Source organism: Macaca nemestrina, chromosome 2 (genome assembly GCF_043159975.1).
Source record: "Macaca nemestrina isolate mMacNem1 chromosome 2, mMacNem.hap1, whole genome shotgun sequence".
Classification (NCBI taxonomy): Eukaryota; Metazoa; Chordata; class Mammalia; order Primates; family Cercopithecidae; genus Macaca; species Macaca nemestrina.
In genome coordinates this window covers 100,646,257-100,673,901 of record NC_092126.1, presented here as the reverse complement: position 1 = coordinate 100,673,901, position 27,645 = coordinate 100,646,257, and the positions used below count along the sequence as shown (strand labels likewise).

Here is a 27,645-nt window from a genome sequence, read left to right as displayed (position 1 = left end):
AGTTTGTTCAGCCCAGACTTCTGTTGCAGATCCCGGGCACTCTCCTGCCCAGCTGCTCATGCCAACTTGTGGTGCACATAAGGAATAACCTTTCTAAGAGAGAAGTTTAGAATCTGGGGGGAAAAAAAGACTGATAGATTTGGCCAAATGTGCATGTTTATTGCCAGGATGATAAAGACACTATAGGCAAACTTAAAAGATAAGAAAAAGGCTGATGAAAAAAATTGTATATCAGGTAAAAAACACATATATCAGGTAAGAGATTAGTGTTGAAAATACGCAACAAGTTCCTAAAAACCAGGAAAACAACAACAACAAAACAGAATAACGTACTAAGAACGTAAACAGGCAACTTCCAGGAAAACAAGTACAAATGGTCAATATTTTAAAAGGATATTAAACGACATTAATAATCAGGGAAAGTGACATTAAAACAATATGCTTTTTCATAACAAAAATTAAAAGTCTGAGGGAGAGAAGATAGAGACAGACACAATGCAGGGGAGTGTCAACTGGTAAACATGTCTGAAGTGCAATGTGCCAACATGTATCAAATTCAAATCTGAGCGCCTTTTGACCCAGCAGTTCCTCCATTAGTGTCTCTTCTAAAGAAACACTTGTGTACAGAGCCACGTGAACGGATCTCCAGTGCAATGCCACCAGTGGGAGTCCGGCGTGTCCTGGCAGCAGCTGAAAATACCATGTAGTGGGTGAGGCAGGAGATGAGCCTGGAAAGGCAGGAAGGCTGGGAGGCCAAGGGAAGGCATGTGCATTTCATTCTAAGCAGGATGAGAAGACACCAGAAAGTTCTGAGCAAGGGTGCACCATGATGTTTTTCTTGTTTGTAAAAGGTGGTTCTGGCTGCCATATGGGGATCAGTCTGTCCAGAGGCAAGGGTGTAGGCAGGACGGTAGAAGGGTTCCGCAGTGGGCTGGGAGCAAGACAACTGTGGCTTAGATTTGTGGGGTGGCAGAGGATGTGGAGAGCAATGGATGTCATTGTTAGAGGTTTTGAAGGCATAGGAGGTAGTGGGACTTGCAAGGTAACTTAGAAGTAGGAGAGTGAGGTGAGAGAAGAATCTTTAAATTTGGCCTCAATGGCTAGGAATGGCGCCATTCCCAAGGCATAGAACTCTGTCGACTGTCATAAAAATGATTCTCCAGTGAAGTAAGAATCACTGAGGGTGTGGAATGGGGATTGGAGGGTAGCATCTCCTATTTATTGGTTTGAGAGTGAAAATAATAAAACTTCTGACTTTCTGCCTTTTCTTGCTTGCTTTCTGGATCAGACACTATGAATTTGCCAACTGTCTATCTTCTCTTTAGATTTAAACAGCAGTTTCTGAAATGCAGGTGGACAGTCTTGCTCGTGACTCAGGAGGCGCCCTCATTTTGGAAGCCAGAGAGCACCCTTCATCCTCCCTCCATCCCCCATGTCCCATGCCCTCCCCCAGCTCTCTGTTGTCCTGGAGTGAGGGAAAGAGAGAGGTGGCCTCAGGGAGCCAAGTCCAGGGACCAGGATGAGGAGCTTTAGATTCTAATCCTCCAGTGACTGGGAAGCCTCGGAGTCAGAAGGATGGGTTTCATTTGAAGGCCCTTGGGGCTGGTATGCAGAAAGCACACTGCACAGGTCAGAATGGATGCAGACTGGGTGATAAAGGTGTTCTAACCTAGCCCGTGGTGACAGGTGCACAACACTGAATGCACTAATGCCACTGAACTACACTTTAAAGTGGTGACTTTTATAATATGTGTATTTTACCACAATTTTTAAAAAAGCATAATAGACATAAGAAGACCAATCAGGGCCAGTGTACCTCCAGGTGCTGGTGGTGGCCTTTCTAGAAGCATGATGGTGATAATGGAGGCGACTGTATTGGTAATAAAAGCTGTCATATTTGGGATGTGTTTTGGAGGCTAAAACAACAGGATTGCAGATGAATTAGAAGTAAAAAGGACTCTTGTTTTGGCCTGAGCAATCACATGGATGGACAGTGCCAGCAGGCAGTCATGAAAGTGTTTGAGAGAGGAGGAATTGATATGAAGGGCAAACTTACAGTAAATAAGAATGACACAAGAAAACAGTCCCTAAAAATGTACTACCAGCCAAAAGTCATGATACTACCGCAAGGGCACATAAGCATGCAGGTGTCCTGTCCTTCAGAATCTGGGAAAGGGAATGGTTAGAGTTGTGTGTAAAACCAAGTCTCTCAGGCCAGGTGTGGTGGCTCAGCCTGTAATCCCAGCACTTTGGGAGGCCAAGGCGGGCAGATCTCCTGAGGTCAGGAGTTCGAGACCAGCCTGGCCAACATGGCGAAACCCCATCTCTACTAAAAATACAAAAATTAGCCGGGTGTGGTGGTGGGCACCTGTAACCGGAAGGCTAAGGCAGGAGAATTGCTTGAACCCAGGAGGCGGAGGTTGCAGTGAGCCGAGATCATGCCAGTGCACTCCAGCCTGAGCGACAGAGCAAGACTCTGTCTCAAAAAAACAAACAAGTCTCTTCACTAAGGAGAGAGGGCCACTAGGAGGGGATGCTTACACGCTTCATGTATCTGCACAGCCGCCAACGATGGGGCACAACCTGACTGAATGTCATCTCACTCACACATCCCTGAATCGACTCCTTCCCCAGGTCTCAGAGTCAAGTGGACTCCTACAAAAATCATCGAATGGGGGGAGCCTCCAGATGAGCCAGCCCACCTCCTCTGCCCAGTGGTCTCTGGCCAGCTGGTGCCCTCCTGGCAGGTTGAAATAGCCTCCTCCGGTGTGAGGACCAGAATCTGCACCCTCGAGGCTCACGTATCTGGGACTCCAGAAGTCCCACCTCTAAGAGCTGCCAAAATCACATAAGCAGGGAAATGAACACCCACAAGAGAACAGAAATGCCCAGACAGCAGACACCCACCTCGGTGAAGAAGCCCGCTATCCCAGCCTGGCAGGAGCCGTGTTCCTCTCCGTACTTCTTCTTATACTCTAGGGGGAAGGAAGGAGAGAGAAGCAAACCACAGCCATGTCAGTGTGTGCCAGCTGTGCGTGGAGCCAGCAGAGCCAACCAGCCACTTCCCGCGAGTACCGCAGCAGGCTGGGCCCAGGGATGCCGTCCAGACTGGGGTGAGGAAGGAAAGTCTCAGGAATCCACCAGACCTCAAAAATCCAGGCTGTGGTGCCATCGGGTAGGGAGGCTGCCCAGCACCCCAGCAGACTTCCTCCCCTCGTGTGCAAGAAAGAGGAGCAGTAGCCACAGTCATTAAGTGGGAGGCTGGTAACAATTATTTCATTTACTTCAGAAGGGACAGAGATCCCTCGCAGGCCCAAGGAGCTGAAAACATGACCCAGAAATGGAATGATGTGGCCATCCCAGTGTGGAGTCTCCTGGATGAAGACCAGCCCTCCCTAAAAGAGGCTTTGGATGCCTCCTACCATCCAAAAAGAAACAAGCTGTCGGCAGAGGACTGCAAGAAGGGACTCCTCTGGCATTCAGCTGCACTATTGCTGTGTGGAAGGAAAGGGGGAAGATCTCTCCAGGTGGAAAGAAAACTAATAGATAAGCTCTTCTCCTCCTCCATCCCCTCAGCTCACAACACTGCTACCCAACAAATGGGGGTATGCCACCGCTGCAGTTTTAATTTTAAGTTGGCAAGGAAGAGGGGGAGGAAACTTTTGACAAGTGCTTAGCATGTTCCAGGCATTGTGTTAGCTGTCTCCAGGCATATCATTTCACTGGTCCCTCATCCCTAGGAACCCATATCCCCATTGGTTAACAGGTAAGAATATTGAGGCTCAGAGAGGCTAAGTGAATTGTCTAAGGTCACGCAGCTCTAGTAAATGGCAATGCCAGGATTCTACCTCAGCGTGGACTTAGAAACCCATTCCTTCACCTCTGGAGCCCATCAAAGGTTCTGCAAAGTGAGTGACTAAAAATACCCAGGAAAGTGACTGGATGTTGGAAATCATTTCATGGGTAAAGTCAAGGAGGTGGAGAGATGTTCAGAGTGACTCAAATTAATCACATGTGAGGCTGACATTGCTGGAGACCTTCCACAGGCCACCCCTGGGCACCCTCAGGCCAGGGCTACCCAACAAATAACCCAGTGACCCTGTACCACCCCCTGGGCTCCTGGCAAGTCTCTGGTACCATTAAAAGCAATATCATTATTTTTGAAACGCAAAATACAAAGGAACAATGAAACTATGATTGCAACACAGTGCCACTTCCTGCAGTTCTGAGCGTCTACTCCAGGCAAGGGGAAAAAGGGCCCTGGGGAAATATACAGAGTAATTCAGTTTCTAACAACACTCACCACAGAGCCTAGTAACATTTTCCAGTAAGTGGCCATTAACCGACTGCTAAATGACAAAGAATGTCAATTGAGTTACTCCTCTTCCACGCAGGGCAAAATCAGTTCTCCTGCCTTGTCCTGTTATTATAAGGACAACTGCTAGACCTGCCAGAAAGCAGCCCAGTAACAAAAGGACCTTGTTTGTTCCCTGCAGAATCTTGCACCAGGGCTGGGAGTGAGACTAGTGCAAAGCAATGAACAAATCCTGCATCAAATTGCATAATAGCAAGAAATAATACAAATTAATAATAAATCCTGCATCAAATAGCACAATGGCAAAAAGGATCAAAATGTCTCAACCTAAACAAACAGTTACATAATAAACATGAAAAGTCTGGCTAAAAGCATATCCATCCCACTGACTCTAGAGACTAAACACCCAATTGTAACTCTTGAAAAAATGAAACATACAAAGGAAATTCAGACCCCATGAGCTGAATGAAACTATAGTGCAAGATACACCACCAGTTCAGACTCATAAATTTCTGACATGAATAGGAATTGTGTGGGACTCTTTCATCTTTTAAAGCAGTCTCAAGGTCTCTTTATGACAAGGCCTCCAAAACACGGGAGATTTGAGAACTTCGGTGCCTTTCTCAACCTCCTCCCCAAACTGTACTTGATGTGGTCTATGTTCAGAGCATGACCTGGGGTTTCTGAGGTGGCAACAGCCTCACTAGAAGCTAAGAGTACCCCACTTCTGGCCCAGGCTAAAGGCCAGCAAGGGGAAGCCCTTAAAGGCACCCCTGTTTCAGGCAGCATGAAGCACTGTTTTCAGGCCAGCCTCCGCCTCCCCAAGCTGGGACTGCCCCACCAGAGGTCTGAGGGCCTGGGACACACATGGAAGTGGGTACCATCACTGACATTCACATTTCTGAAACCCCAAGTCTAACCTGCCTTCTCAGGATGCTCTAGGGTAAGGAATCAAACAATGGGGCCCCCTGACTGGCTCCTATAACCAAGTCCAGATCAGAGGGTAGGCCGTGTCTCAGCGTCCCAGAAACTTCTGTGACTCTGTCATTAATCCCTTCAAGGTAGAGTAGGATTCAGTTCTAATCCTTCTACCACCTACCCAATCCCTGCCACACACACTTTGGGGGTAGTTGTAGGGCCTGGCAAGTCTAGTGTAGGAAAGTTAGTGCGTGTTATTGGATTGGACAGTTTCACATTCCACGCCTTCCACAGCCTGGCCACAGGCATGCTTTCCATTGTTTTTACTCCTTTGAATGCTACTTCTGTGAGTTAAGGGCACCACTATTATTTTAACCTGATTCCTTCATATATATGTCATGAGGGCAGGTTTAGGTTTCTCCCTAATCTATGTTCTAAATGTTCATGTACGGACCTTTCTTCCCCCAAAAAGTATGTACATAGGGTTATTCTGCCATACTCATATCTAAAAAACTTAAAAATACAACTTGATTTTGCTTGTCTAGACTTAAGATGGCAGGACAGCCTATATCACAAAGCTATGGGAAGGGAGGTAGGTGCAGAGAGAGGCAAGCGGCTGCCCCCCAAACAACACCCCCAACAAGCCCGGGTCACACACCCTCCCTCCATTGACAAGTGCAGGAAGTGCAGGGTGGAGGGACCTGGGAGGGGGTGGGGGTGACCTCCAGTCTTCTGTGTTCCCAGGAAGAACTTTTCCTGCACAAACACAAAGGCTGTGGGGCCCAGCAGCTGGCTGCTCCTGGGCATGTCCACTCGGTCTCCAAATGCCCCCAGGGACATGGCCCTGCAGAGAGAACTACAACAGCTAGTGCCCTCTCCACTACTGAACAAAACATTTATCCACCTCAAAGAAGCAGGGGAAAAGCAGGCTTTGCCTGACAGCAGCTCACAGGCACTGTAACAAACCTAACTCTTAAATTTGGGGAAGCTGGCCAGCACGGCAGCTCACACCTGTAATCCCAGCACTTTGGGAGGTTGAGGCAGGCAGATCACTTGAGTCCAGGAGTTGAAAATCAGCCTGGGGAACAAAGTGAGACCCCCATCTCTACAGAAATACAAAAATTAGCTGGACGTGGTGGTGCACACCTGTAGTCCCAGCTACTCAGAAGGCTGAGGTGGGAGGATGGCTTGAGTCTGGGAGGCAGAGGTTGCAGTGAGCCACGATCATACTGCTGCCCTCCAGCCTGGGCAACAGAGCCAGACCTGGTCTCAAAAAAAAAAAATGGGGGAAGCCAAATCCGAGACCCAAAATATAGGGTTGAACAAGGGGACTTAGAAGTCACTTAGAGAAGCTGGAACCAGGTTGTAGAACTCTTTCTGCCATGGGTGGGTTTGAATTACTTGGCCTGCATTACAGGCTTTAATTCATTACGTTGTATGGCTCCTCCATTCTAAAAATGGGAGTATTTTCCTTGGTTTAGCTGCTGGTTTTATTAAGCCCTGTCTAAACAGAAGGCAATTCAGAGAGGAAAAAAATACTGGTTTCCAAATGTTCACAATCCGCAACTCAATGCATGGAGCCTACATTAATGAATGTAATTCAAGTAGACCACCAATCGGGTGGGATCACTTCCCACACCCTTTCCAAAAGGCCAGGATAAAACCATTCCACAGAAAGATCAAGATTCACATACAGCATAACATATATTTTTCCTAATAATCTCCCTGCGCATTACCCATTTGAGAAAGTTTCGTCTTTCAAAGCTTAACACATCAATTTTATAATTATTTTTCTGTAGTTCTTTAGCTTAGCTATAAAATAAAATATTGGGGGGAAAAGAGCTTGCCAATCTTTATTCTGATTTTCACCAAGCAGTTGTTAGATATATGAACTCCAAGTTTCTCTTCAAAGAATCAGTATGTCACTATGTTCAGCTCTCTTATTCTCTGATTCTCCATTTTAAAGTTTAACTTCCTGATTCTCTTCAGCTCCCTTACCTCTAGTTTCAGTAAACAACTTTCCCGCCAGTTCTCATCAGTAGTTCACATCTGTTCCCCTGGTCACCTGCTTTGACCTGAGTCACCCTGGTTACCTGCTCTGTTTTGAGTCACCCCTGGTCACCTGCTCTGACCCGAATCATCCTGAGTCACCTGTTCTGTAACCACCCTTCCCACTGAACTACTCACCCCGCCACTCAGGATCATACTCCTACTCTCTTTAAAAGAGCCAATTGGAATTAGCTTAGACTGTGTGGTCCAACCCCAGGAAATAGGGGAACGACACAGCAGTAGGGGTTACCTGCATCAGGAATAAGAATCCCTGCCCCTCCCCTGTCCAGGTGTGCTCTCACCATTATTCATCCACGAATCGCATCCTTCTATAGAAGTAAAAATTGCCTTACTGAGAAAATTAAATTTATGTTCGAGTGCTATTTCATTGTGGCACTGAGGAACAAGCATTTTGTTTCTAACAAAGTGGCAAATCTAAATAACTGATAATTATATAATACAGGAAACAATGCATTTGGGCAGACAGAGCTCTAGTAATTAAAAGGGCAATTATACAGAAAAATGAAGAGAGAATAAAACTACCCTCAGTTTACAAGGGACCACCATGTAAATGGGGGGAAAAAAAACATAAATAAACCAAACAGCTAGGTTAAAGAGGAAGGGAGAACATTTTATGAAAATAATTGATGACTAAGCTATGGTGTGCATTAAACACAAAGTGCATAAAGCCAGGAACTCAGAATTAAATGAGAGAAAGATTTTAAAGGGGGAAAAGATCTTCAGGGAATGCCTAATAACTCTAACTCTATCCATTTATTTACAAGTGGAATATTTTTGCTCAGAAAGAGCAAGTGGTTTGTTTAAAGCCATACCGCTGATTAGCCTCAGCATCAGGACCCAAGAGCCAGGCTCCCAACTTCCAGTCTGCTTCTGCCACTCCCTTATGCTTCACAAAGCACATTTCCAGTGAAAACCTTCTTAGCATTCAAACAAAATGTTTTATAAACAGATAAAAAGATAAATGTGGGGCACATACATACAATGGAATATTATTAAATATTCCTTCCTTTGAAAAGGAAGAAAATTCTGACAGATGCTACAATGTGGATACACCTTGAGGACATCATGCTAAGTGAAACAAGTCAGTCACAAAACGGCACATATTGTATGATTCGACTTACGTGAGGTGTCTAGAGTAGCCAAATTCAGAGACAAAGTAGAATGGCAGTTGCCAGGGAAAGCAGGGAATGGGGAGTTCATGTTTAATGGGTACAGAGTTTTAGTTTGGGGTGACGCAAAAGTTCTGGGGATGGATGGTGGTGATAGTGGCATGGCAGTGTGAATGTATGTAATGCTACAGAACTGTACACTTAAAAATGGTTAAAATGGTAATTTTTATGTTATTTATTTTTTACAATAATTTTTTTTTTTTTTTTTTTTTTTTGAGACAGAGTCTCATTCTGTCGCCCAGGCTAGAGTGCAGTGGTGCAATCCTGGCTCACCACAACCACCGCCTCTCAGATTCAAGTTAATCTTGTGCCTCACCCTCCCAAGTAGTTGGGATTACAGGTGCACACCACCACGCCCAGCTAATTTTTGTATTTTTTAGTGGAGGCAGGGTTTCACCATGTTGGCCAGGCTGGTCTCGAACTCCTGATGTCAGGTGATCTGCCAGCCTCAGCCTCCCAAAGTGCTAGGATTACAGGCGTGAGCCACCGCGCCTGGCCAATAATTTTTTAATATTACCAAAAAAGGAGTTTTGTAATCTTTAAAGCATTCCCTTTACCCAGAACTTAGCAACCTGTTTTGCCAACTCCCTACTTCAGCAGCAAGTAACAACACAGGCACATAATAATGTATATATAGACATTCAACTTACTATGCATTGTGCCATGCTCTACTCTCAGAAAAAAAAAAAAAAAAAGTGACCATGAACATGGGACAGTCACATTTCAGTGAGAAACCCAGCTCAGAACTGAGCAGAATTCAATTTTGGGACCTAAGCTAAAAGACTCATGAAATAGGGAGCCGCGGTGGCTCAGGCCTGTTGTCCTGGCGCATAAGGAGGCGAGGCTAGACATTGGAGGTGAGCCTGAGCAACACAGAAACCTCTCATCTATATAACCAAAAAAAAAAAAAAAACAGACTCATGAAATAATTGGCACCAAAGCACAGTCAGTCAACTCCTGTGCAGATACCGAAACCAAATGTTTCTAGTAAGCAGCCACTCCAGACTACAGCAAACTGGTCTCCTGGCTACATTTTATCAGTCTAAGGGCCCACGTCTGCCCTCTGTGCCTGCTGGGACTTGTCTACAGAGTGTATCTATAATTGCAAAACTGAAACATAGCTTAACAAGTCTATAGTATAGTGTCCAAAAAATTCATAAAATTATGCCATTGAAAAAAATATATGAATTTTTTTTTCTGTGATAGGCCACAGCACCCAGTAATCACCAAGAAAACCAGGATCCCAACAGAACAGGCAGCTACAAAGAAACCTACTACACACTTAAAAGCTGTCAACCCCTCCTCTGACTAATAAGCCTGTGACCTTCATCAAGCTCCCTGGGCCTCAGTTTTCTCATCTGTATAACAAGGGTAAGAATACTTATCCGAGAATGATGTGATTACTCAGTAAGATCATAAATGTTAAGTACCTAGCACAACCCCTGGCACCAGGTAGGTGCTCAATAAATAATAAGTGAATCTGAATCTGTGAATTTTTCTGAGCGGAACAAAAGACGCAGTTTAGGTAGTCAATAATTCCATGTAATACATGGAAACACGTTTGAAGTATAGGAGATGGGTTTGTCCAAGATTAAAATTCTTGGCTCCAAGAAAAGCTGGAAAGCCCCAGAGAGCCCCTGCTGGAGACCTCTGGCCTCCTCCTTACAGCCCGGGCTGTCCTCGGGAGCCACCCTCCCTTTCTCCCCCTCAGAGTCCCTCTCTGTTTAACTGGCCATAATGTAGAACTGTATCCTCTTTTCTTTAATTTGCTGTATTTATTTAAATATGATAATGTTTATTAAAGCTCACTGGAAACCATAAAATCGTATGTAAATGTAGAGGTCTTTAATAAAAATTTATGAGGTTTGTTCTTGAATTTTTAAATGGATCAGCTTAGCCTTTTATGAGTCTCTCCAAAACAAAAACAAAACAAAAACACAACACAACAAAACCCCAATTCCTTTTCATTTGTAAATGGATCTTCATTGATTTTTATCCCCTGTAGAGACCACTTTTAACATTAAAGGGGAAAAAAATCTTCACCTTTGAATGGGTAATCTATTTCCTTCCCTGGAAATGATCACTGTCCTGAGAAATGCAAACACACACTAGGAATAAAAGCCAGTCATTCCTTGATAATAGAGTGGTACAGAAATCTTTGGAATCGATAAGAAGTTTTTCTGTTACAATTTTAAAGCACGGTAAAATTCAGACTCGAACAATTCCAAATTTAAGAACATTTAAACATGGCATGAGTTAAACTTTGAGGTCATCTACAAAAAGAGGGAAGGAACGCTTACCAACCAAAGTGTCCCAATATGATCTTCAACAGTATTTGAGAAATTATAATCTTGCCAAGGGCTCTTAAAATCATTTTAGGAATATCCAGTTTTCTACCCTTCATTATCTAGTCACTGAAACAGGATATGTTAGACACCTTCTGAGAATATTGAAGAATATTATTATGCTGCTTGAAAATTAATTAGAAAATTCACATTTTCTAATTGAAGACAATGAGCAGCATTCACTCTCGACTGAGCACTGTGTTAGGCACTTCATACCTCATATACCTCTTAAGTAGATCTTAATCTCCCCATTTTATAAATGAGGGCACCAAGCTCATGGAGCTTGCCTAAGGTCACCAAGTCAGAAAGTAGAAGCATATAGGTTTAATCATAGCAATAAGTGAGTAGTAAAGCCAGATTCCACAATTAGGTCTAATATACGATGGCATCATAATAACCTCTTGCATTTCTTTATCAGAGTTTAGCCTTGAACACGCTTTGTCAATGTGCCAAGCTGCTACCAAATTACTCCACAGTCACTTTTTCTGTCACAATAAAAAGACAACCTGTTTGCAGCCTCACTCCTGCTAAGTTCTGACTTCTTGCCTCAGTGGTCTCAAGGGCAAAGGATAAAAGAAATCTCTGTACTTGATTTTATCACATGCATTGACTTAACATTTCGGAGTCCTAAAATATCATAGCTTGGTTAATAGTAACTAATGTTTTATAGTGCTTGCCCTTTAATTTACAAGTAGTTTCCCCCATATATCGTCCCACCAAAGCTCTCATTTTCTCATACATTCTGATAAAACCAAAGAACATATGCTAGTAATGATGTTCTCACATCAGACAAACACAAACTAAACCAACTGGAGGATATGCTCCATGAGTTTATGTCCCAAATTCATTTTTATTTCCCATTTCCTCTGTATTTCCTGGTTCCAACAGGATATTCTGGTAGCTTCTCCCATCCAACCAGAAACAGGAAGCACCTGAGAAGCCATGTCCTAGTGCCAAACCAGAGACCAATTTTTTTAAGAATTCAGAAGCTTGAGACATTTTGGAAAGATCTCCACATATTTAGAGTCTCTGCAACCAAACCGACCTTCCAGTGTTGTAAAGGGAGCACAGCTGGCCCATATGGAGACTTACAATTGAGGCCACAGTTATAGAACAATGGGTGGCCTTGCTGAGCACTTTCACCCGAGTTTTATTGGGAGCTCCTCACCATAACCCAAAGACATAAATGCAGTGGAGGCATCACAGCGTCGACTCCCACCGAGAGGCCAACTGACAGGCCTGAGGCCACAGAGGCAGAAGTGTGGCAGAGCCGACCTCAACCCACAGCCCCTCCCACGGTCTTTCCACCATCCCACAAGAAGTGGGTTTAGAGGCAGCTGTCCCCCTCCTCCCTTGCCCTGTGCACCCACCACCATGACCAGTCTCGAATTCCCACCATCCCTCTCTTCCATAGTCTCAACAGCCTGCAAACTTTACGTGGGTTTCAGTTTTTCCAATTGTAAAATGAAATAATGCCACCTTGTATTTGGATGCAGCTCAAGGCCTTGGGGACAGGCTCCAGCAGGACACACACTGGCGGGAAATTCTCTCTCCACACAGCCTTCCCACTTTTAAAACACCACGTCCCCTCTCTGTTTTCCCCTGCAGATGGGGAACTTCTTGAGAGGTGGAACTGTGTCACTTGGGTTTTGTCTATCTGGCAACTAACAAGTACTTAAGATTAAGTGGACTCTATTCCCGCTACACAAGTCAGTCAGCCTATGATGATTAGCAAACACTTGCTCAGAATATAGTATGTTGTATGTGGCATATTAGTATATATATGCTTAGCATATATTAGCAAGTATATGCCAGACACTGTTCTAAAGACTTAGAAGCATTAACTCAGTCCTCTTCATAGACCCTTGAGGTTGGTTAGGCACAGAGAACTTAAATAACCCATCTGAGATTACACTGTTAAGAGGAAGTGGCAGAGCCAGGACTTGAACTCTGGCAGTCTGGGTCCAGAATCTGTGCCTTGGCCACCAAGCTACTTTGCCTCTCCATTGTGTGGCATGTGAATGACAGATAAGAAAGAAAAACTCAGGCCATCACCTCTCTGGACCTCATGAAAGACTGCTCTAGGTGGTATCTGAAAGGTCCTGTCAAACTCTTAAAACCCTCCCATTGTCTTTAACCACAATGTGACCCCCAACCTGGAACAGAGAACTTGCATCACTGAGTTTTTCCACATTGAGGAAATAAGGGTGGCCTTAAAAGCCAAAGTAGGTCTAGTTTAAACCACAAAACAGGGAGGCGGAGATGCCTAAAGCCAACAGAGCACATACAAGAGCCCTCTCACTACACCCTGCATCCTCCCAGCCACCTGTCCAGTCCAGTCTTCTAGAAAAAAACTCAGCATCTTCTACCTCTCTCCTCTTACAGGGCTAAGAACTACAGAAACTTTCAGTTTAGTCTCCCATTTTTCTAAGGGGCTGCTCTTACACCCCAATACTCCACATGCCAGACCCATCCATCCCCTATTTCCCACCGTAGGCCAATGAATGGGTTAGCATGTAAAAGTGCACGTGCGCCCATGGGAAGGAAGACTGGGCAGGGGCATAATCGTTTCGCTAATTTCTTCACTAGTTCCATTTAACCATCATTAAGTCCATTGTATTTTTGGGATAGTTCAGTCACCCTTTCTTGTTTCGTGAGGGTTGTCGACTGGCTTTTACTTCTCATTTAAATTAGAAACCCTAAAAAACAAACTAACAGAAATCACCATTAATTACCAGGACACAAAATGGTTTGCTGAGTCAGACAGATGCCAGCTTCAAAATCCTGCTCCACCATTTACTGTTTGAGTGACCTGGGGCAATTCACATACACTCTGAGTCTCCGCTTACTCCTCTGTCACAGGAGAACGGCAACACAGAAGCTGGCCTTTGGGTATCCCACCTGTCTCCCCCCAGCTCCTACCACAGTTCCTGTGATGTGGCCTGACTGCCACCTGCCAGCACCCACACCTCTGTCCTGGAGGCTTTCCCGGCCCACACACAGGACAGGATGCCAGGTGGAGGAAGCCCCTTCCCCTCAGCCCTCAGGAAGGAGGACTCTAGGTGTGTACTCCACACTGGCCGCAGCACCCACCCCAGAGACTGCACCCACTCGCCCAGGTAACGGCTGAGGAGCACATCTTCAATGGGCTGCCTTCCTTTCCCATTCTTACTTCCCCCTGCCTCACTGATGTCTTCTAGAACAATTTCCAAAATAAAATACCCATCATCAGACCCAAGAAAAAAAGAAAAAAACATTTTTCACAGCTTCTGGGAAGATTAGATGAGAGAATGTGTAAAGACCTCAGATCAACACTGGCCTACTGATGATCCACAGTTACTTAATAGAAAGTAATGCAGAAGTGTGAGCCACATGGACCTGTGTACACACGGACATTGAGCTCCACCTCCCTCTTTGGAGGGCTGTCCTTGTGCTTGTGGTGTACACAGAGGAATCACTGGGGACAGCCATGTGTCCCTGTCACAGCATGTCATCTTCTGGGAAAACCAAAGTACTGGTCCTGCCGCCGTCACCCTGCTGAGCCCCTTGCTCCTTCCCAGCCTGAAGAGCTGCCCCACTGCTTGCTCCAGAGGCTTTTCCTTTTCCTTCCTTGGGAAAAAGGAGGAGTAAACTGGGGCAGTGGAAACCCAGGCTTGACACATGCTTTGTGTTTCTGAAACGAACGATTCCTCCACTCTTGATTGATTATATTATCATCTATTTTTAAAACAAAGTTTGTTTTTCTTCTGTTTGGGACAATACAGATATAAACAGGGCCAGAGTTTCATTCCCCTACATGGCCCAGTCAGAGCTGATCAAATGCTGATACAGAGGAGAAAGAAAAAACGAAGGCAGGCTCACTCTATAGGGGAGAGGGTTTGTGCCTCCCGCAGAGATCTTGCTGGCTCTTCTGTGGGGGACGTTTCCCAGAGCACCCTACCTGGGTCACCTGGGTCCCCAGGAGGGTCCCAGTGTCCATATAGTGTTTCTCATGAATCCTTTTTAGTGTCCACAAAATTTGAAACCTAGGAAAACCCAGGGAGGCCCAAAGACAATGTGGACACAAGCCAGTGAGACTTCTGTCCAAATAAAGTAGGAGGGGAATTAAGAAATAAATAGTCCAGAACTTAGAGAAGGAGCAGGTTCCAGCTTACCCAAAATTAGGCTGAGAAAACTGGAAACTACAAGCTATTAAACTGAAGAAAATAATCGTGTTTTCTGAATGCTTAAAGCTCAGATTCGACAGGGCTAAATAGTGACTGACTCAATCACTATTAGGGATTGTCCTCGATGCCCAGGCATTTGAAGGTTCTAAGTCTGAAAGGATACATTTTCCTTCCAAGTGCACCTTGGCAAGGAGCTCTTAAAACCGCCTTCAGGATGCGCCCAATTCTCCAGCATCTGCCCGGGCTGCAGGACCACGTGGGAAGGAAAGTCAGACCTTGAATGTTATGAAATGCTGAGAGTGTCAAGTTTCTGTCCAGCTGTTGCTTTATGAATCCTGGGTCTCCTCTCCCCTCCGCCTTAGGACATCTGTCCACAGTGCAGCCAGGAACTGTGTGGGAGCCTAATGACTGCCTGGGAGCTGCCTGGGGCTGTAGAGATCATCTGGGCCAACCACTGAATATTCGGACAGGGAAACTGAGGTCCAGAGAGAGAAGGTAAGTTTCCCAAGGCAACACAGCACCTGGCATTACCAGAAAGTCAAGGCAGCTGTTAGGTCACTTGGCTGAGGCTTGGTGCATTTCAGTCCCTGAGACTTCATAAAGCTTGGTAAGCACTGTGGGCTCTGCGGCCGAGTCAGGTAAGGGTTGGAAAGGCCTGGGACTGCTGCCCCCTCCGTACCTGCCTCTTCTCTGGGCAGGGCCTTGGGGACCAAGAGACCATCTGGGGCAAACAGTGCTGCCCTATCATGAGCATGTGGAAAGCTGGGGAAATGTTCAGTTGGTGATACGCAGAGGTGGGAGGTAGGCTTAGGGCATGAAGTGGGTAGGGGGATGAGGAAAAATCAGTCCATGCTCACCTTCATAGCAAGGGATCAGCGTCCTGCCTTTGGCCTGGAGATTGGAAGGGATGATGTAGCAGAAGCCATGGGGTAGGATGTGGTCAGCTTCATAGTAGATGTTCTTCCAGCGATGAGCACAGGCCTAAAGGGATACAGAGCATTTGAGAGCAGGAAAGTTGGCCCCAAAGGATCACAAAGCAGACTCTTGTCAGCGCCAGGTGTTTCTTTCTGTGGGAGAAGAGAGGAGCAGAGGGGCCAGAAAGCCACACCTTCATAACAGGCACTGCTCTGGGTATCAGAAAACTGCATGAACAGGAACGAGCCCCTGGGAGTCTACTAGAAGATAGGAAATAAATATATCAACAAATGAGGATTGTAGCTAGTCCTGAGCATTGAGAAGGAAAGAAACAGGGTTATAGAATAGAGAATCTGGGAGTGGGATGGACAGTTTCCACCGGAGGTCAGAAAGGCCTGAAGCCTGAGGAAGAGCTAACCACACTGAGCACACGGGAAGAGGGTTCTGGGAGGATTCAAAAGACAGCAGAATGCAAAGGATACATCATCAGAAATGCTCAGAGGCTCAAGAGAAAGAAAGGGTGGTCTGGAGTGACTGTGGTGGGAGGGAGATAAGGTCAAAGAAGGGGCCAAGGTGGGACCACGGGGGTCAGGGGAATGGCTGTGACTTCAGCAGATCTGCAATGGGAAGTGGTGGAGAGTCTTACACAGGTGAGAAGCATGATCCAAGTGACAGTTTGGAAAGAACATTTGGCTGCCGGGTGGAGACTGCAGGAGGGCAAAAGTGCAAACGAACACCAAGTGAGAGATGATGCAGGTCTGGAGCAGTGGAGATGGGTGAAGAGGGTGGCTTCAGAGCTGACAGGCCCAAGGAAGTGAGCCGATGTGGAGACAGCAGGGAAGGGAGGAATGGCTGATATTCAAGCATGTTCCTACCCACAGAAACACTTCAGCATGCATCTCATTCACTAGAAGTAAATGTGTGTGGAGAGCTGTTTTTCTGATGGAAACTACATACAGCAAAATGCACAAAGGAGCTTTGACAAATGTGCACACTCATGTCACCAAGGCCCTAGCAAGACAGAACATTTCCATCTCACCAGAAAGTTCCCTCATGCCAGGGAATGGCTGGTTTTGCCAGGCAGGTCAAGGAAGGCCTCTCTGAGGAGAAAGCTGAAGAAAGATTCATGGCCAGGGGTCTTGGGGTGGGTGCAAGCTCTGTATGTTAGGGAAGAGGATGGACAGATGCATTGGCCAGCTTTCCAGAGGCGCCTCTGAGCACTAGGGTCAAAACTATGCAAGATGCCATGAGGCAGGGCAGCTCTGCTAACAGACACGGGAGCAGTGCCAGGAGGCAGGAGGCAGGCCTGGATCGTCCTTCTGCCACACCAAACATGCCCCTACCTGCTGCTTGGACATGACAGTGGCCCCAGTTCCCATGCATGTCTCTGCACATCCGGATGTCACCGCAGCACTGATGAAGAGCCGACCTGCTTACTCAGAGGCACACACTCTACTCTGCCCAGCCCGGTCCACTTCTCCTGGACATTCACTACTTACTTCTAATCTCAGTTCACTTCACCCTGGCCAGTGAATGCATTTTCTTAAAATATTGCTTTTGAGGTAAATGTTCCTGTCTGACAGCTTTGAAGAGAGCAGTGGTTCACCCAGCACGGAGGTTGAGATCTGAGAACGGACAGACTGCCTGCTCAAGTGGGTCCCTGACCCCTGAGTAGCCTAACTGGGAGACATCCCCCACTAGGTGCAGACTGACACCTCACACCTTGCATGGCTGGGTACACCTCTGAGACAAAGCTTCCAGAGCAAGAATCAGACAGCAACACTTTCTGTTCAGCAATATTCTATCTTCTGCGGCCTTCGCTGCTGATACCCAGACAAACAGGGTCTGGAGTAGACCTCTGGCAAACTCCAACAGACCTGCAGCTGAGGGTCCTGACTGTTAGAAGGAAAACTAACAAACAGAAAGGACACCCACACCAAAACCCCATCAGTAAGTCATCATCATTAAAGACCAAAGGCAGATAAAACCACAAAGATGGGGGAAAAGCAGTGCAGAAAAGCTGGAAATTCAAAAAATCAGAGTGCATCTCCCCCTCCAAAGGAACGCAGCTCATCACCAGCAACGGAACAAAGCTGGACGGAGAATGACTTTGACGAGTTAAGAAGGCTTCAGTCAATCAAACTTCTCACAGCTAAAGGAGGAACTATGTACCCAGCGCAAAGAAACTAAAAACCTTGAAAAAAGAATGGATGAATGAATAACTGGAATAACCAATGCAGAGAAGTCCATAAACGAAATGATAGAGACGAAAACTATGACACAAGAACTACGTGACAAATGCACAAGCTTCAGTAACTGACTCAATCATGTGGAAGAAAGAGTATCAGCGATTGAAGATCAAATGAATGAAATGAAGCGAGAAGAGAAGTTTAGAGAAAAAAGAGTAAAAAGAAATGAACAAAGCCTCCAAGAAGTATGGGATTATGTGAAAAGACCAAATCTACGTCTGATTGGTGTGCCTGAAAGTGACGGGAGAATGGAACCAAGCTGGAAAACACTCTGCAGGATATCATCCAGGAGAACTTCCCCAACCTAGCAAGGCAGGCCAACATTCAAATTCAGGAAATGCAAAGAACGCCACAAAGATACTCCTCGAGAAGAGCAACTCCAAGACACATAATTGTCAGATTCACCAAAGTTGAAATGAAGAAAAAATGTTAACGGCAGCCAGAGAGAAAGGTCAGGTTACCCACAAAGGGAAGCCCATCAGACTAAAAGCAGATCTCTCGGCAGAAACTCTGCAAGCCAGATGAGAGTGGGGCCAATATTCAACATTCTTAAAGAAAAGAATTTTAAACCCAGAATTTCATATCCAGCCAAACTAAGTTTCATAAGTGAAGGAGAAATAAAATCCTTTACAGACAAGCAAATGCTTAGAGATTTTGTTACCACCAGGCCTGCCCTACGAGAGATCCTGAAGGAAGCACTAAACATGGAAAGGAACAACCAGTACCAGACATTGCAAAAACATGCCAAAATGTAAAGACCATCGATGCTAGGAAGAAACTGCATCAACTAACAAGCAAAATAACCAGTTAATATCATAATGACAGGATCAAGTTCACACATAACAATATTAACCTTAAATGTAAATGGACTAAATGGTCCAATTAAAAGACACAGACTGGCAAATTGGATAAAGAGTCAAGACCCATCAGTTTGCTGTATTCAGGAGACCCATCTCACATGCAGAGACACACACAGGCTCAAAATAAATGGATGGAGGAAGATCTACCAAGCAAATGGAAAACAAAAAAAGGCAGGGGTTGCAATCCTAGTCTCTGATAAAACAGTCTTTAAACCAACAAAGATCAAGAGATAAAGAAGGCCATTACATAATGGTAAAGGGATCAATTCAACAAGAAGAGCTAACTATCCTAAATATATATGCACCCAATACAGGAGCACCCAGATTCATAAAGCAAATCCTTAGAGACTTACAACAAGACTTAGACTCCCATACAATAATAATGGGAGACTTTAACACCCCACTGTCAACATTAGACAGACCAACGAGACAGAAAGTTAACAAGGATATCCAGGGATTGAACTCAACTCTGCACCAAGCAGACCTAATAGACATCTACAGAACTCTCCACCCCAAATCAATAGAATATACATTCTTCTCAGCACCACATCGCACTTATTCCAAAATTGACCACAGAGTGGGAAGTAAAGCACTGCTCAGCAAACGTAAAAGAACAGAAATTAAAACAAACTGTCTCTCAGACCACAGTGCAATCAAACTAGAACTCAGGACTAAGAAACTCAATCAAAACCGCTCAACTACATGGAAACTGAACAATCTGCTCCTGAATGACTACTGGGTACATAACAAAACCAAGGTAGAAATAAAGATGTTTTTTGAAACCAATGAGAACAAAGATACAATATACCAGAATCTCTGGCACACATTTAAAGCAGTGTGTAGAGGGAAATTTATAGCACTAAATGCCCACAAGAGAAAGCAGGAAAGATCTAAAATTGACACCCTAACATCACAATTAAAAGAACTAGAGAAGCAAGAGCAAACACATTCAAAAGCTAGCAGAAGACAAGAAATAACTAAGATCAGAGCAGAACTGAAGAAGACAGAGACACAAAAAACCCTTCAAAAAATTAATGAATCCAAGAGCTGGTTTTTGGAAAACATCAACAAAATTGATAGACTGCTAGCAAGACTAATAAAGAAGAAAAGAGAGAAGAATCAAATAGACGCAATAAAAAATGATAAAGGGGATATCACCACTGACCCCACAGAAATACAAACTACCATCAGAGAATGCTATAAACACCTCTACGCAAATAAACTAGAAAATCTAGAAGAAATGGATAATTTCCTGGACACTTACACTCTGCCAAGACTAAACCAGGAAGAAGTTGAATCCCTGAATAGACCAATAGCAGCCTCTGAAATTGAGGCAATTATTAATAGCCTACCAACCAAAAAAAGTCCAGGACCACGGATTCACAGCCGAATTCTACCCTCTGGTACAAGGAGGAGCTGGCACCATTCCTTCTGAAACTATTCCAATCAATAGAAAAAGAGGGAATCCTCCCTAACTCATTTTATGAGGCCAACATCATCCCGATACCAAAGCCTGGCAGAGACACAACAAAAAAAGAGAATTTTAGACCAATATCCCTGATGAACATCGATGCAAAATCCTCAATAAAACACTGGCAAACTGAATCCAGCAGCACATCAAAAAGCTTATCCACCATGATCAAGTGGGCTTCATCCCTGGGATGCAAGGCTGGTTCAACAAATGCAAATCAATAAATGTAACCCAGCATATAAACAGAACCAAAGACAAAAACCAATGATTATCTCAATAGATGCAGAAAAGGCCTTTGACAAAATTCAACAGCCCTTCATGCTAAAAACGCTCAATAAATTCAGCATTGATGGAATGTATCTCAAAATAATAAGAGCTATTTATGACAAACCCACAGCCAATATCATACTGAATGGGCAAAAACTGGAAGCATTTCCTTTGAAAACTGGCACAAGACAGGGATGTCCTCTCTCACTACTCCTATTCAACATAGTGTTGAAAGTTCTGGCTAGGGCAATCAGGCAAGAGAAAGAAATAAAGGGTATTCAATTAGGAAAAGAAGAAGTCAAATTGTCCCTGTTTGCAGATGACATGATTGTATATTTAGAAAACCCCATCATCTCAGCCCAAAATCTCCTTAAGCTGATAAGCAACTTCAGCAAAGTCTCAGGATACAAAATCAATGTGCGAAAATCACAAGCATTCTTATACACCAGTAACAAACAGAGAGCCAAATCATGAATGAACTTCCATTCACAATTGCTTCAAAGAGAATAAAATACCTAGGAATCCAACTTACAAGGGATGTGAAGGAACTCTTCAAGGAGAACTACAAATCACTGCTCAGTGAAATAAAAGAGGACACAAACAAATGGAAGAACATACCATGCTCATGGATAGGAAGAATCAATATCACGAAAATGGCCATCCTGCCCAAGGTAATTTATAGATTCAATGCCATCCCCATCAAGCTACCAATGACTTTCTTCACAGAATTGGAAAAAACTGCTTTAAAGTTCATATGGAACCTAAAAAGAGCCCCATTGCCAAGACAATCCTAAGCAAAAAGAACAAAACTGGAGGCATCATGCTACCTGACTTCAAACCATACTACAAGGCTACCGCAACCAAAACAGCATGGTACTGGTACCAAAACAGAGATATAGACCAATGGAACAGAACAGAGCCCTCAGAAATAATACCACACATCTACAGCCATCTGATCTTTGACAAACCTGACAAAAACAAGAAATGGGGAAAGGATTCCCTATTTAATAAATGGTGCTGGGAAAATTGGCTGAAGTAGAAAGCTGAAACTGGAACCTTTCCTTACTCCTTATACGAAAATTAATTCAAGACGGATTAGAGACTTAAATGTTAGACCTAAAACCATAAAAACCCTAGAAGAAAACCTAGGTAATACCATTCAGGACATAGGCATGGGAAAGGACTTCATGTCTAAAACACCAAAAGCAACAGCAACAAAAGCCAAAATTGACAAATGGGATCTCATTAAACTAAAGAGCTTCTGTACAGCAAAACAAACTATCATCAGAGTGAACAGGCAACCTACAGAATGGGAGAAAATTTTTGCAATCTATTCATCTGACAAAGGGCCAATATCCAGAACTTGCAAAGAACTCAAACCAATTCACAAGAAAAAAACAAACAACCCCATCAAAAAGTGGGCAAAGGATATGAACAGAAACTTCTCAAAAGAAGACATTTATACAGCCAACAGACACATGAAAAAATGCTCATCATCACTTGCCATCAGAGAAATGCAAATCAAAACCACAATGAGATACCATCTCACACCAGTTAGAATGGCAATCATTAAAAAGTCAGGAAACAACAGGTGCTGGAGAGGATGTGGAGAAATAGGAACACTTTTACACTGTTGGTGGGACTGTAAACTAGTTCAACCATTATGGAAAACAGTGTGGCGATTCCTCAAAGATCTAGAACTAGAAATACCATTTGACCCAGCCATCCCACTACTGGGGATATACCCAAAGGATTATAAATCATGCTGCTATAAAGACCCATGCACACATATGTTTATTGTGGCACTATTCACAATAGCAAAGACTTGGAATCCACCCAAATGTCCATCACTGACAGACTGGATTAAGAAAATGTGGCACATATACACCATGAAATACTATGCAGCCATAAAAAAGGATGAGTTCATGTCCTTTGTAGGGACATGGATGAAGCTGGAAACCATCATTCTCAGCAAACTATCGCAAGAACAGAAAACCAAACACTGCATGTTCTCACTCATAGGTGGGAATTGAACAATCAGATCACTTGGACACAGGAACGGGAACGTCACACACCAGGGCCTATTGTGGGGAGGAGGGAGGGGGGAGGGATAGCATTAGGAGATATACCTAATGTAAATGACGAGTTAATGGGTGCAGCACACCAACATGGCACATGTATACATATGTAACAAACCTGCACATTGTGCACATGTACCCTAGAACTTAAAGTATTTTATATATATATATATTTTGCTTTTGAAAATAATCAGTTTTTAACATCTTGGTTTGCCTCCCTCAAATGCAGTTTTCGTAACTGATAACATTGAGTATTGTTATGGCCTACCTCTGACCTCTTTTGCAACCCTGGAAGGTGAGCAGAGGTGTCTTTAGAATTCCCATTTGCTGTACAAGAGCACTGCATATCAGAGAGTGCTTTGCCCAAGTGGCAGAGCTAGTAAGTGCTGCAAACAGCACTGGAATCCATGAATGCTGAGTCTTCCTTGTTTCACTATGAAGGATTTTCCATCTTAAAACTTCTCATTCCTACCTGAGAGGCCATCAAAACCCACCCACTGGGGCAGGCCTGGTGACTTTATCCTCTTTACAGCCCCACTGCCACAGGTCCCAGGACACCTGAAATAACCACTCAGGGGTCGAATGGAATGTCCCAGGTCACTGAGTGAGTGAGGGGGCTCTCGGGGCTTGGTTCTCCCTGACGTCATTCTATGATAAGATCACAGCCTTCTAAGTTCTCTGCTCTTCATCCTTCAAGCCACTGCCACCAAGGCCCTTGACAAGGCCACTCTCTGCCCAATGGCTAACGAGGACACACTCAGAACGACTCTCAAAACCTGAGCTTGCCCACATTCTGCTTCTTGTCATATGGCATTAAGCTATAGAAAACAATCTATTTTTATTTTTTCTGCTGCAAACCACATTCATTCCTCTACTTGATACTGTTTTGTGCTGAAATAGCAGGTTTCTAAATAGACTGAAATGATAAGAGGCAAAGAATTACAAAAAATATATCACTAAGTAAATAATCACTCCATACTGCTAAATAATTGATTTTTAAAATTCTGACTTAATTCTTATGGCTCGCAAACTTGAATCACTTATTGTTATCTAATTTGTGGATAAATCAGTTATGTTTTGGTTTTGCTAAGTTTTTGGACTTAGCAAAGCCCTTGGCTTCAAGGGTTGACCATGTTTTATTGTATTTCTGAGTTGGAGGGGCTGTGAAAAGAGGTGGATGTTTATCACAGTGCTGTCTGACAGCCAGCTGCACACTGACACTTATAGGAAGGCTTTGCTGTATTTAATGTCTGGTGTATTGTCTCATTTTTTAAGTGCCGTAAACTATTTAAGGGGTGATCTTGGAGAATTCCTAGAAGATCCAAATAGTGCATTTCATACTAAACTAAAATTAAAGCATTCTGGGAGGTCAGAGATCAAACTGTCAAAGGAAGGATTCATGTAGGAAAACAATGCAAAGTGTCTCTGAATATAAATTACAGAAAAGGAAGACTGTGTTTAGCCTTGATTATCATTATATATACACACATGTCAATCTGACCACTGCATTTTAAAAAAATTCCTAGGGACTGTCTCCAAAGCATTAGTAATTCCATCAATCTCTCCAAATGAGTTCGGCTGTGAGGGAGGAATGGGGACCAAGCAGAGAAGAAGAACAGAAGAAGGAGAGCATTCTCTGAAAACAGCAAGAATTGCTCAAACTCAGATTTCAATTAATCATAAGAAAGGGGGAGGAGGACCTTGTCCCACTCCAAATCTTAGAATCTGACACATTTCTAGTTATAAAGATTTTTTTTCCTCCCAAAACAGGAAAAAAAGAAAGAAAATAAACACTTTTTTTCAAAGGCCTTTCTTGTTGTATGGAAAAAACACATCCCTCCTAGAGGTGGGTACTGGCACTTTCTGGGTGCCTCGGCCACAAAGGTACATCCTGCCAACACTCCTACATTCCCACCTGCCATAGAGATGGCCAAAGCCTTTGTCACGCATCCAGGTCCACAGTGCATGGCCACAACTGGGCCTGGCTGCTGAGAAAGGTGTGTGGTGGGGAGCAAGATCACAGTGAGGCTGTGATGCCATGAGACTCCCCCAAGAAGCTCCCCAACTGAGGAGAAAGAGGAAGTGGCCAGGAGGGGCATTGGGAAGGAGCTGCTGAGTGTGAAAATGTTATTCTGAGGATGTTCACCTAATGAAAATTAATTGAGGTGTACATTGATGATTTATACCTTTTTCTGCATGTGTATTACAGCTCAATAAAAAGTTCACTTTAAAAAAAAAAATCAGGAAACAGAGCAACAGAAGTAAATGCAAAAATGTACCCTGTGACTTTGAAAAAAAAATGGAGAGATGGGAAGCACCAAACAGATAAGGACAGCCCTGATATTTAGAAAGGAAATGACAAAGAGAACCAGAGAATACTGCTCCTGCACAGAATCTAGAAGCTTAAATTATTCGTTATCTGAGCCTTGGCAAGTCTGATGAAAAGGGGCGACATTAGAGTTGAACATTTTGATTGCCCTCCAAAGTCTCAGAGCAGCAGTCAATGCCTATACAGAGCTTGTTCAGTGGTTATTTCAAGAAGTGATTCCCCTCCCCGCTCATTTTTTAAAATGTCATCTGCACATGGGGAGCTCAGGCTGAGACAGTGAGAAGGGAAGGGGCTTGCCTCTAATCCTGATGCTATCTTTGCATGCAGTATCATTTGTTTCTGGGGAAAACCTGGAAGATGCAACAGTGTCCATGGACCTGAGATGGGCAGACACTAAGCTAAGGTCAACCTGCCAGGCCAGGCTGACAATCTGGTTCTTGCCAGAGCTGGTTGCTGGGTCCATGGTCCACATAATGCCATTGGTCACTGAGACATTTCAAGCCCCATTGCAGCTTTCAAATTCTCCATTTGTTCTTAGCTTTTCTATCAGCACCAGACACCACTTTCAAAAAAGCCAGTCCACCTCTCCCTCTTCAAATCCAACCTTGGAATCCAATATTGTGCTCCTTGGGGATACTGGTCTCTTGCCTCCCAGGCACCTCTCAAGTTCTCAAAAGGCATCTGAACAACACACATCCCTCCTATTTTTAATTTAAAAGTAAATACTTGCCTCCCAGAAAGCTCTGACAGGTAGGATTGAAACATTAAAGAAAAAGCAAAAGGCTTTGAGGCCTCCAAACGTAAATATGGACTAGGCAGCCACTTGCTTGCTGTATCTTGTTTTGGCCTGTCATTCCCAATGAACATTTTATAGAATTTTTCCTGGTGTTTCCATCAGCCACTTAGAATCAGCCACCAAGAAAAGAAGGCAACTAATTTGGTTTCCAATTGTTTTAACATTGACCCTCAGTCCCTGTATTATTCAAACACACTTTCAGATCCCGTTCCTTAGAGAGATGTCCTCCAGATGCTGAGAATGAAACTGGTAGATCTGGTCTCTATCCCCAAGTGGCTTCCACAAAAGGGGACATATGGCCACAAAATAAATTATACACACAATATAAGTAACGAGATGATGTTGAGATCCTAATGACACAAAAGATGCTCAGCTTGTTCCAGAAAACCCTTAACAGGCTTCATGGAGGAGGCAGAGCCTATACAGGGAAAAAAAGAGGAGTGCCGAGGACAGAGTGGGACAGGGGCAGAGGGGACTTAGGACAAGCCTTTCCTAGCAAGACTGCCCATGTGCAAAAAGCCATGAGGATAACTCGACAACAATAAAAACGAAACAATCCAATTTAAAATTGGGCAAAAGACCTAAACATTTCTCCAAAAAAGATATAAAATGACCAACGAGCAGATGAAACAATGCTCAGTGTTACTAATCACCAGGGAAATGCAAACCAAAATCACAATAAAATATTATCTCACACCCATTAGGAGGGCCACTATTTAAAAAAAAAAAAAAAAAAAAAACAGAAAACAATAAATGTTGGCAAGGATGTGGAGCCATTGAAACCCTTGTGCACTGCTGGTGAGAATTTAAAATGCTGCAGCCACTTGGGAAAATAGTATGGAGGCTTCTCAAAAATTAAAAATAGAAGTACCATATGATCCAGTAACCCCACTTCTGGGTGTATACCCAAAAGAATTGAAAACAAGATCTCAAAGAGATATTAGTACACATTTATAGGAGCATTCATCATAGCAGCCAGGAGATAGAACCAACCTAAATGTCCATCAACAGATGAATAAAGAAAACGTGGTGAATTCACACAATGAAATATTATTCTGCCTTTAAAAAGGAAGGAGATCCGGCCGGGTGCAGTGGCTCAAGCCTGTAATCCCAGCACTTTGGGAGGCCGAGACGGGCGGATCACAAGGTCAGGAGATCAAGACCATCCTGGCTAACACGGTGAAACTCCGTCTCTACTAAAAAAAATACAAAAAACTAGCCGGGCGAGGTGGCGGGCGCCTCTAGTCCCAGCTAGTCAGGAGGCTGAGGCAGGAGAATGGCGTAAACCGGGGAGGTGGAGCTTGCAGTGAGCTGAGATCCAGCAGCTGCACTCCAGCCTGGGCGACAGAGCAAGACTCTGTCTCAAAAAAAAAAAAAAAAAAAAGGAAGGAGATCCAGTCACACGTTACAACATGGATGAATCTTGAGGACATTATGCTAAATGAAATAAGCTCATCACCAAAGAACGAACACCACATGACTCCACTTACATGAAATCTAAAGTAGTCAAACTCTTAACAGAAATACAATAGTTGGCCGGGCGCGGTGGCTCACGCCTGTAATCCCAGCACTTTGGGAGGCCGAGGCAGGCGGATCACAAGGTCAGGAGATCGAGACCACGGTGAAACCCCGTCTCTACTAAAAAAATTACAAAAAATTAGCCGGGCGCGGTTGTGGGCGCCTGTAGTCCCAGCTAC

General features: G+C 44.1%; 1 protein-coding gene across 2 annotated transcripts in view; it reads right to left on the bottom strand.

Moving 5' to 3' along the window:
- Positions 1-27,645, bottom strand: part of LOC105480186 (integrin subunit alpha 9) — a 387,973-nt gene that overhangs the window by 336,273 nt on the left and 24,055 nt on the right. The window contains exons 4-5 of one of the 2 annotated variants that reach the window (XM_071091443.1): positions 15,841-15,964; positions 2,908-2,975 (exon numbers count right to left, since the gene is read on the bottom strand). In XM_071091443.1, coding sequence (XP_070947544.1) covers positions 2,908-2,975; positions 15,841-15,964 — 192 coding nt within the window. Of the gene's footprint in view, positions 1-2,907; positions 2,976-15,840; positions 15,965-27,645 lie in introns of those variants that run through there. The other variant, XM_071091444.1, reaches the window with a different exon arrangement.